The following is an 11,660-nucleotide window of genomic DNA, read 5'->3' on the forward strand; positions in this document are numbered from 1 at the left end:
GGACACCAGGGAGACCTTTTACATTGTTGTGAAATAATAGACAAAATATGTATTGGTCTCTGTCCCTGGTTCCTGGGCACAAAGCTCCTAAAACCATCATAATTTCCTAAGCGATAAAAACACTAAGAGCATCTTTTGTTTTAATATTTGGTCTTTGATCTACCTCGGTGCCTCCCACAGAGTTCCCAAATCTCTTGGAATTTCCTGGGTGATAAGGAGCATGTTTTGTTCTAATGAAGTGACACTTGGTGGGCTCGTGGATGGCTTCAGGATGGTGGCAGGTCACCAGAAAGCCCAAGCCAGGCTTAGCAGCTTGGCATTTTCAGCCCCACCCCCATCCTCTGGGAAGGAAGAGGGGCTTGAGACTGAGTTAATGACTGATCCCACCTGTGTGATGAAACCTCCTCCATAAATATCCCAAAAGCAGGGGGTTCGGAGAGCTTCTGGGGTGCTGACGCATGGAGGTGCTGAGAGAGTGGTGTGCTACGAGAGGGCGCGGAAGCTCTGCGCCCCTCCCACACACCTGGCCCTGTGCATCAATTCCACCTGGATGGTCACCTTTATCTTTTATCATCTGTTTTAAAATAATAAACTAGTAAATGTAACTAAATGTTTTCCTGAGTTATGTGAACCATTCTAGCAAATTATCAATCCCCAGGAAGGGGTCGTGGGAACCCTGATTGATAGCTGGTTTGTCAGAGCACAGGTGACAACCTGGGACTTGAGACTGGCATCTGAAGAGAAGGATGCGGTCTTGTGGGGCACAAGGCTTAACCTGTGGAGTCTGATGCTCTCCCCAGGTAGATAGTGTCGGAATTGAATTAAATTGTAAAACATCCAGTGGTGTTGCAGAGAATTGTTTGGCTGGTGTAGAAAAAAACCCACACGTACCTGGTGTCAGAGGTGTTGTGAGTGTGGTAGTCACGTGAGTAAAGGAGATACGTACAGGATACATACAACAATCGCGAGACCCAGAGGACTCGGTTTTGAAAGTGCTCTTTTGGTTCTCTATTTTGTTGTGTTTTGTTTTTGCCCTTTGGGTACCTGTGTGTGTTGGTGATGGTGGTTGGGGGCCATAAAAAAGGACAATTGATTAACTCCACTGGGACCTTTTCTATTCATGCTGCCCAAACACTATTCCGGCCACCTTGCCCTGATTGGCACCTTACACTCCCACCAGTGATGGGGTGGCCCAAGGCTTTTGTGACATGCTGGTTTAAGAAGATGTATCTGATGTTGTGTATAAGATAGATTGGGGCAAAAAGACTAGTTCATTGGGAACTACAATGATAGGCTGTATGTGATCTGATCAGGGCTTGGACTGAGAAGTGTTAGCAGTGCGGATAGAGAAAAGGGAGCATCTGGGAACTACTAGGAAGGAAAGGAGCCTCAGGACTTGGTGCAAGTTGCATAACTTTCTCTGTATGAAGAAAAGATTTGGGGTTTGGGTGGGAGACAGACATATGGAATGATTCTGCTTCCTCTCCCACAGGGAAGAAAAAATTGGTCAGTGGTAAAAGTTGAAGATAGTGGGTCAATATCTGCAAGGATTTCTTAGCATTCAGAGCCATTTGGCACTGAGATATGCCACTGGTAGTGTTACCATGGGCCCTGGAGTCAGGCTGACCTGGGTTTGAGTTCAAGGTCTTCTACTCCTTAGCACTATACCTTGGGAAAGTTAGCTTCCGTGAGCCTCAAGTTCCTCATCTGTAAAATCGGAATAATGCTTTGCAGTCATCAAGAGAATTAAATAAGAAAATGTATATAAAGGGGCTAGTACTGTTCCACAAACACTGTAGTCTCCATCAGTGGTAACTATTTGTGTTGTTCAGTACTGAGCTCCCTCCCCATCACTAGACATATCTAAGTGGAGGCTAAGCGACCTCTTTTGGAGCATGCTTTAGGAGGTGTTGAAATATTGGTGGCAACTTGGACAAGAAAATGTGTAAGTTCCCTTCCATAGCCTACCAGCAGTCCACTTGTGAAAAATTCATTCTAAGGAAGCAATCTGATTAAAAGTTTATGCACAAGATGATTATTGCAAAATTGTCTACTTTGGCCAAGATGTGAAAAATCCAATACCCAACAACAAAAAAATAAATCATGATACACCCCTACCAGGAAATATCATGCGAGTCATTAAAAGTGTTGGTGCACACATATTTGACATGGAATGAAAATCGTGACATTACTAGGTGAAAATGCAGGTTAAAATATCTATTGTATTGTTCCATTTTATTTTTTAACAAAATAGCTATTTAAATTATTTGCATTAAAATAGCCTTGAGAAAATATGCTTCAAATATTCATGGTGGTTATCTCTGGTTGGTAAGTTTAGGGGCAAATTTAATTCTTTTTCTTGGTTCCTCTGTATTTTTAATTATTTTATAATTTTTCGCTAAAGAGTGGCAATTATTTATGTAGTAGTAATAAAAATGTAAAAGGTCCTAACAGAACTCTGAGGTTCTGTCAACTGCTGGGGTGAAGAAAAGACAGAATTCGAGGCGAATGGTGAAGCTGATGACCCCTGACCCATCCTGTCTTTCCTGCAGATGAAATTCAGGAGCCTGTCAGAATTCCAAAGGCTCAGAAAAAGAGGGGCCTCAAAGCACCCAGCCCTGGTGAAGTGAAGCCCTCAGGAGCCCCAGGCGGGAGAAAAAAACAAATTGGACCGGAGCCAGAAATCCTTGCGGATGAAGCTATCTTTGGAGCTCGCAGCCCCGGGGCCCCTGGCCTCCTCCATCCTGACCCAGGTGTTAGGGAGGGGCTGCTTCTGGAAGGTGGGAGACTCTCTGAGCCTGCAGGCTGGGGAGTCCCTGGAGCTGCGCTGCCGCTGCCGGGGAAGGGTGCCCGCGTACCTGGAAGAGGAGGGCGAGGGACGCCTGAGATATGGGGTGGAGAACTCCCGTGGCAGCCCGAATGGGTCCAGGGGTGGGTCAGAGGATGCTGGGCAGCACTTTATAAGCACTTTAACAATTTTTTTTCTAAAAAAAGATTAGAATGTCCCAGAACTCACACTGGGCATCCTGTTAAGTACAACTATAGGCCCCTAAGAGAAACAGTAAGATGGGCTCGCAAGACCCATCAGATGCATAGTGGTTTTACACAACAGGAGACAAAGCTTCCCGCGATCCTGGGATGTCAATTCTGGGGGCAGCAAAAAGTACCTGTAGGGAGAAAGGTGACGATGGCAAGGCAAAAGAGGCTGACTGCGTGACCTGTCTGTGCTTGGGTGTCCGGCTGGAGGCCACCCTTCTGTCAGGGGAGCCATCACAGGGAAGCCAGAAATAAAGGCAAAGTTGGCCCTACCAGCATTGCCCGCCCGAGTACAGAAGAAAATCAGGCAGAGGCTGGGAGATTTCCTGGGGCTCTGGCTCCTTTGACGGGTGGAGGTGCTTAGGAGGCATTTGCTGGCTTGAACAAAGGGACAAAAGGAAAGAGCCAAGGAGCACAAAGGAGTTTGGGGGATTCCACTTAAAATGTGTGGGCAAGGTCAACCGGGAGTAGATGGACCCACTAGAAGTTGCTCATGAGGCCTGAGAGATGGTCGAGCCAATCAGAAACTGTGGGCGGGGCCAGTCCAAATCCTGACAGCTAGACTGGGAAAGGGGGAAAGACTAGGCGGGCGGGGTGACGAAAGTTGAGGAGGAGGATTGTCAGCCGATGAAATGATGCCATTAGGCGTCTCAGGCCATCCCCATCTCCTGCCCACCCCTGCCCCACCGACTGTCTTTCAGACTCAAGCACTTCAGCCAGCACAGTCGGTTACAGCCGGTGAACCCCACAGGTGCGGACACAGGGGAATACAGCTGCTGTGCTCGGCACTGTCAGGACGCCGCGTGCGTGGAAGGAGAGGACCATCAGGAACAGACGTTTATCTTCTTCACTGGTGCCCCAGAGTCAGGGTCTCCAAGAACCTCCAGTCTAGGAAAAGTCCTCCAAACATAACTGTCTTAAGTCCTTCCCCTTATTCCCACCTGTAAAATGAGGGAATTGAGCTAGTGGTTCTCCAAGATCCGTCTTGTGACATCCTCGGATTCTATGGCTAATCCCATGGAGACTGAGGAGTCATAGAATAGAGTCCAGCTTTGTTCAACAGAGGGAAGAGATGACTCTTCTAGATTCAGCAGTGTCTCCCTTGCTCAAATCCAACCATAACAGTGGTGATTACTAAATCTAGAGGTTATTGACCCCGACTATCAGTGTCACCTGGAAGCCTGCTAAAAACAGATTCCTGGTCCCCTTGCCCGTTAAGTCTGGTTGAAGTCTGGAACCCTGGAATGCCAACAAGTCCTACAAGGAAGTCCTATATTTGGGAGGATTTGGAAACCAGCAGCCAGTGCTTCCCAACTCTAGTGGCTCATTAAGGTTACCTGTGGAACTTTAAAACTACTGATACCGTGACACTCCTTCCTCTCAACGAGAAAGGTTCTGATTTACTTGCTTTGGGGTTGGTACCCAGGAATCAGTTATTTTAAAAGCACTTCAAGTGATTTTAATGTTCAGCCAAGGTTAACCATTGCATTTGTCTCATTCTAGAGTCACATACAGAAGTCACTGAACCGACGTGGCTATTTAAATAGGAATTGAAATGAAATAACGTTTAAAATTCAGTTCCTCAGTTTTACTAGCTATATTTGAAGTGCCCGATAGCCACGTGTATTAGACAACGTATATCTGTATCACGGATACAGACATTTCCATCATGATAGAAAGTTCTACTGGACAGCAATGCTCTAGAAAGCCGGGCCCCAGATAGTTCCTACTCACTGCATCATTGTGTATCCAAGACTCTGACCTGAGACCGTTACTAATAGTACCTTGAAAGAGTTTGATGAACAATTGTCTCCCACAGTCTTGGTGCTTCATATCTAGTATCTCATTTGCTTCTTATCAACTCTGCAAAGTAGGCCAGAATGGGATTATTGCTCTTATCTGACATGTAGGAAGAATCAAGGCTCAGAATAAGAAAGTGATTTGCTTAAGATCTCACAGCTAGTGGGTGGCAGGATTCGGAATCAAACCAGACACCTTGACTTCAAGTTTAGTACTTCCTGTAACACTCCTCACAGAGGAGGACACTTGGAGACCAAGCCTTCTGAAACCCCTCATTGTACAAACGGAGACACTAAAGACCAGCACCAGGCCCTGGGTGCCGTGAGCGTGTGGGAGGAGACACCCCGCCTTCGCAGATCGCCCCGCCTTCGGAGATTCAGTTCTTAAGGGGAAACGGCAACATCCATAGGTCAGGGGTGCAAGTCGGGGAGGGGAAGGGAATTAAAGAGGGGGGAAGAAAAAAGATACTAAAGACCAGAGAAGAAAAGAGAGTGTTTAAGATGCACAGCAAGCTAATGACAAAGCTAGAACAAGCAGGCTGGCCTTCAGCTCCCAGTCCAGGACTCCTTGCCAAAGGGGAAAGAACACGGAGAATGGAGATGGGCAGGGAGAGTGGAATTTCAAGTCCTCACGAGGGACCTCATGCTCATGGGTGGTGGTAGAGCATTAGATACAACAAATCTGTCCCAAGCTCATTCTTCTCTCTCTCTTCTTCCTTCCCAGACCCAGAAGAGCTCTTTGTCCCCACAGAGAATTATTATGAGGTGGTGCAGTTACGCAGTCATCAATCAGTCCTGCTTCCCTGCCAGATAACCAACCCCCTGGCCCAGGTGACGCTGCATCGGGAGTTCCCCCCGGAGGAGGTCCCAGGGGATGGGACAGACCTCTCCCTTGAAGTGAAGAAGGGCTTCACCATCCACCGGCCCTGAGCTTCCTTGGCTGGTTCTCTTTTCTGCCTGGCCAGCCTAGGTGGCATGAGACAAATCTCTACCAAGTACCTGCTGATCTACATCAACTGTGCGTGAGCCTAAGGCTCTAGGTGGGCAGGGCAGGGAAGGATATGGGGTGAAATGCCTCTTTTGGGAACCTCAGGTTTAAGTTCTATGGATTTTGGAGCTCTAAACAGCCAACCACCTTTCAACATCACTCCATATATTCAAACGTCTTGTCCAGATAGCCAGCCAATCAGCTACTGAACTAGCCTGTATCAGTTCAGCCTTTCTGTCCATCCACTCATTCTCAGTCGAGTCACATTAGTTCATTCATCCATCCTCCCTCAAATCAATCATTCCATTCACCCATCTCCACCAGATCAACTGTTCCATCATCTACACATCTTCTATTAATTCATTATACCCATTCGCACATCCTCTATCAATTCAGCCCCCTCAACCCTTCATCCTCTATCGGTTTAACCATCTCACCCATACCATTCAATCATTCTAACAATAAATTCAACATGTTTTTCCCCATTTCTCTCCCATCTTCTCCATGGCAGATCCATCTTCCTCACCCAAACCCACCATCCAAGCTTCAGCAACATCAGTCCAACTGGGAGAGAACTTCAGTGTGACCTGCACAGTTCCGGGTGAGCTGGAGATTGCTGTGGACTTCAGCTGGGAATATCCAGGGCAGAAGGTAAGCAGAGGGTAAGAGGAGGCTGTAAGTTTGTGTCTATATGGTGGCATATTGGGGCAGGGGCGTGGGAGGGAAGGATTAGGATGAGGGCCAGGAATGATCTCAATTAAGTGGAACCATGACTTGACTGGGAATCTGATAAACCTGGATTCTAGTCCCAACTCTGACACTGCTTCTCTGAGTGACCTTAGGAAAGTGACTTCCCTTTTCTGGGCCTCAGTTTCCTCATTTGTCAAATAGAGCTACTTCTCAGGTTACTATATAAAAATATGTAATTCATTCCTTTGTTAGTTTATCCAACAATAATTATCGAGCACCCACCATATGCCAGATACTGTACTAGGTGCTGAGACTACAACGATGAGTCAATAAGAGATAGCTTCCGCTCTCTGCAAGCTTATAGTTTAAATGGGGAGGAGGAAGTAGGAAGTGAACAATCATCTAGAGAATACTATGTGCTACGTCAAGGATAAAACAGGAATGTAATCAGGTGTACTTAAAATAGAGCACTCAGGGCATCTTCTCTGAGGTGACATTCAAGCTAAGACCAGACTGGCCCAAATCACATGAAAATGGGGCTTGAGCAAGTACTCAGGCCCTATGGCTGGGTGTATGTGTGATGAGTGATGGACCAAATGCATTAGCAACTGTTTCCCGGGCACCTGCTGTGGGTGTTGGAGAGGTGGGGGTGGTGATACTCTTTCCACTCACAGAATTTACCTTCATCACCCTCAAACATCGGGGAAGGGCTGTGCCTAATACTGATTACTTCAGAAATTCTTTTTCTTTTCTTTTTCTTTTTTGGGAATAAGATGTTCTAGTAATGCTAGAAGATGTACTCTTATCAGAAATATAAAATGTCTAAATGTCTCAGATTTTATTTTTATTTTCTTAAAATGACTTCGATTGGGTTTTTTTTTGTGTGTTTTACAAATTCCCATTCCCCCACCCCCTCCCCTTTGGCAATCATCAGTGTGTTCTCTATATCTGCGGGTCTATTTCCATTTTGTTTATTCATTTGTTTTTTAAGATTTCACATATTAGTGAGATTATCTGGTATTTGTCTTTTTCTGTCTGATTTATTTCACTTAGCATAATACCCTCTAGGTCTAGGTCTATCCACATTGTCTCAAATGACGATTTCATTTTTTATTGCTAAATAATATTCCATTGCAAATGTGTGTGTGTGTGTGTGTGTGTGTGTGTGTGTGTGTGTGTATACACATACATCACATCTTCTTTATCCATTCATTCATCTATTGATGGACATATAAGTTGCTTCCATATCTTGGCTAATACTAGTAATGCTGCAATGAACATAAGGGTGCACATATCTTTTCAAATTAGTGTTTTTGTTTTCTTCAGGTAAATATCCAGAAGTAGAATTACTGGATTGAATGTCAGCTCTATTTTTAATTTTTTGAAAAATCTCCATACCGTTTTCCATAGTGGCTACACTAATTTACAATCTCACCAACAGTGCACAAAGGTTTCCTTTTCTCCACATCCTCGCCAACACTTGTTATTTGATTTATTGATGATAGCCATTCCGACAGGTGAAAGATGATGTCTCATCGTGATTTTAATTTGCATTTCACTGATGATTAGTGATATTGAGCATCTTTTTTACATGTCTGTTGGCCATTTGCACGTCTTCTTGAGAGAAATATCTGTTCAGATCCTCTGCCCATTTTTAAATTGGATTTAATTTTTTTTGGTGTAAAGTTGTATGAAATCTTTATATACTTTGGATATTAGCCCCTTATTGGAGGTATCATTTGCAAATACCTTCTGCCATTCAGTCGGTTGCCTTTTTGCTTTGTCGATGGTTTCTTTTGATGTAAAGAAGTTTTTTAGTTTGATGTAGTCCCATTCATTTATTTCTTCTTTTATTTCCCTTGCCTTTGGGGTCAAGTTTACAAAAACTCCTCTGAGACCAAGGTCCATAAGTTTAGTGCCTATGTTTCCTTCCAGGTATTTTTATTTTTCAGTCTTATATTCAAGTCTTTAAACCATTTGAGTTGATTTTTATATATGGTGTCAGATAGCTGTCTAGTTTTATTCTTTTGCCTGTGGCTTTCTCGTTTTCCCAACACCATTTATTGAAGAGATTTTCCTTTCTCTATTGTATGTTTTCAGCACCTTCGTCAAAAATTAGTTGCCCATGTATGTGTGAGTTTATTTCTAAGCTCTCAATTCTGTTCCATTGCTCTGTGTGTCTCTGTTTCTGCCAATACCATACTGTTTTGATTACTATAGATGTATAGTATAGTTTAAAGTCAGGGAGTGTGATATCTCTCCAGCTTTGTTCTTTTACTCAAGATTGCTTTGGCTATTTGGGGTCTTCTGTAGTTCCGTATAAATTAGAGTATTTTTTGTTCTATTTCTGTAAAAAATGACATTGGGATTTTGATGGGGATTCTAATTTGTATTTGTCTTTATGTATCTTTTGATCTCTTTTTTTCTTCTTTGACTCCATAGTTGTTCAGTAGCATGTTGTTTTATCTTCACATATTTGTGGTTTTTCCAGCGGTGTTCTTATAATTAATTTCCAGTGTCATCCTGTTTTGGTCAGAAAAATATGCTTAGTACGATTTCAACCTTCTTAAATTTATTGAGATTAGCTTTGTGTGCCAACATATGGTCTATCCTAGGGAATATTCCATGTGCACTTTAGAATGTGTATTCTCAAGTTGTTTGGGCTGGAAAGTTCTATAAATGATCAATGAATCTGTTTGGTCTAAAGTGTTATTTAAGGCAGATATTTTTTTATTGGCTTTATATCTGGACGATCTATCTATTGCTGTCAGTTGGTTATTCAGGTCCCCTACTATTCCTAGACTTCTATCTTTGAGCTCACCAATTCTCTCTTCCATCTGTTTGGTCTATTTCTAGTGCTCTCTACTGCATTCCTCATCTCATTTATTACTAACAGACCTAATTGACAGCAATGGATATTGAGTTCTTCAGCTCCAGAATTTTTTTTTATAGTTCCAATCTCTTTGGTAAAGTACTCCTTTTGTTCATTTATTCCTCAGCTCATTTTAACTACCTTTCTGAGTTTTCTTCATAACTGCAATCTTGAATTCTGTCATTTAAATCACAGTATTCCATGACTTTGAGTTTGGTTTGTGGAGAGTTTTCATTTTACTTCTGTGCTCCCAGGATACCTTGGTTGTCCGTGCTATCTGATAGATTGTTTCTCTGGCTGCACATTTGAGGTCGTGAGCTCTTTTCTTGTTTAGATACTCTTTTGCTCTCAACAATTCTGCAGGTTGATAGGTAGGGCGCTTTCTTCTGTTTGCCAGTAGATGGTGCTATAGTGCAAGTTTTTTCTTACCTGCACCGTTCGCACCTCTGAGCTTGCGGAGTGGCATCACTTAGGCTGAGGAAAATGCTGGTACCTACTGGGACGATGGGTGTCCCCTCTGTGACCAGCTTGCCTCAGTTACAGGGAAGGACATGGGGGAATGACATGGGTGTTAGAGAACTGGTTTTAAGAGCTCCCAGAGCTACCTCCTTTTTTCTAATGCCCACTAACCCACTGTTTTTGGAGGCGTCTCCACTGCCAGGATGAGTAGGGCAGGGGAGGCAAGTTTGCGATCTCGCAGCTCCGCCTCCCTGCCAGCAATGGCTGTTGGCACTGCTGTGTTGTTTGTGCTTCCCAGCCACCTTTACCTGGCTCTGCCGCAACGGGGAAGGGGAAGGGAGATAGATGCCTTTTCCCAGAGGGAAACCGCTTCTGCCTCTCTCACACTGCAGGCCCTAGTGTGAGGGCTGAAGCCCAACTCCACTGCTAGGATGCTTGCTGGAGGAGACACAGTGGATGCCGAACTGCATCTGCAGCCACTGTGTGTGTCCTTCGTCTGTCCTGCTTCCCCTAGTCATTGCAATACTCTCACCTTCAGATGTCCCTATGTGTGGACCTTGAACAGGGAGTCTCTGCTGAGTTATAGTTGTCCAACTTGTTATAAGAGGAGAAACAAATGAGTCTTGTCACTCTGCATGATGGAAACGTCATTTTAGGAATTCTTAGAAGAGCTTCCTGGAAGAGCTGAAGTTTGACATGAGCCTTGGAGGGAGGGCTTGACCCAGCAAAGACATGATGCAGGTGAGCTCCCCGCCCCTGGCCTTAGGACAGAAATAGTGGGGGGTCACTTTCCCACTTGTCAAAAGTGAAAGCCGAGACCCAATAAGGGGAAAAGAACATGTAGATGTTTGGGAGACGATGGCTTCACTGTGCCAGCATCTCCCCAAACTTGTTTCTTAGAATAGCAGAATACACCGCCCCCCCCCCCCCACAAAGAAAAGTGTTCCTAGGAAGTCACTGCCTCATAACCATCACCTGCCTTGGAGATTCAAAATCCACCTGCACAGGGGACAGACCCAGTGGTCTTAGTCTCCCCTATTTAACTTTGCTTGACTCAGTGTTTCTCAGACAATTTTGATAATGGACTCCCAACTCCCCACTCTCTTAGAGGAGGGAGCACTTATTAACATCCTCACAGAACCACACTACCACGAAACCCACAAAGAGATGCGCTCTCGGCTGAGTTACCTCCTGCAACTCAGTGAGTAGGGGAGGAGATTCCAGCTTCTCTCCAGAGACTTGAGGAGTTTCAAATTTTTTACAAAGAACCTGGCCTTTCAGGTGCTCTGCCACTGATGTGTGATCTTGGACAAGTCATTTCTTTTTTCCCTGAAGGTAAAAGTCACTTGAGTTTTACCTGCCCACTGGTACCCAAGTCAGAGATGGCATCTGGGCAACGGACGGACAGTTATCTTTTATCCCTGCAGCTGGGCCGACCCCTCTACACCAATGAACGGGCCGACGTGGTACGCCGGGAGGGCCAGGTACAGTAGGAGGCAGGGAGCACCCTGTACGTGGAAGAGGCCCGGGCTGGGGATGCTGGCATCTACACCTGTCGGGCCACCAAACTTCAGGGCACTGGGACTGCTACCACCCATGTCTGTGTGACCCAAAGTCCTCAAGTCTCCCCTGCCTCTCCCTAATTCCCTCCCTGGCTACAGGCACCCATGTGTGGAACAGAAGCAAGAATAGGCAATTGTGTGAATATTAGTGTTTTTTATGCCAAGGAGGTGACTTCGCAGGGCAGAAAGAACCTTAGCCTTAACCCCTTACACTCTCCGTCTCTGCTTTCTTACCTCACTTCAGCCTCGCAGCC

General features: G+C 44.9%; 1 protein-coding gene across 1 annotated transcript in view; it reads left to right on the forward strand.

Moving 5' to 3' along the window:
- LOC111746355 (platelet-derived growth factor receptor-like protein) overlaps positions 1-11,487 on the forward strand; it is a 20,840-nt gene extending 9,353 nt beyond the window's left edge. The window contains 6 exon segments of the mRNA XM_023537292.1: positions 2,553-2,662; positions 2,664-2,894; positions 3,745-3,889; positions 5,560-5,853; positions 6,335-6,474; positions 11,272-11,487. Coding sequence (XP_023393060.1) covers positions 2,553-2,662; positions 2,664-2,894; positions 3,745-3,889; positions 5,560-5,853; positions 6,335-6,474; positions 11,272-11,487 — 1,136 coding nt within the window.
- The last annotated feature ends 173 nt before the right edge of the window (positions 11,488-11,660 follow it).

The sequence above is a fragment of the Pteropus vampyrus genome, unplaced genomic scaffold (assembly GCF_000151845.1).
Source record: "Pteropus vampyrus isolate Shadow unplaced genomic scaffold, Pvam_2.0 Scaffold185, whole genome shotgun sequence".
Lineage (NCBI taxonomy): Eukaryota > Metazoa > Chordata > Mammalia > Chiroptera > Pteropodidae > Pteropus > Pteropus vampyrus.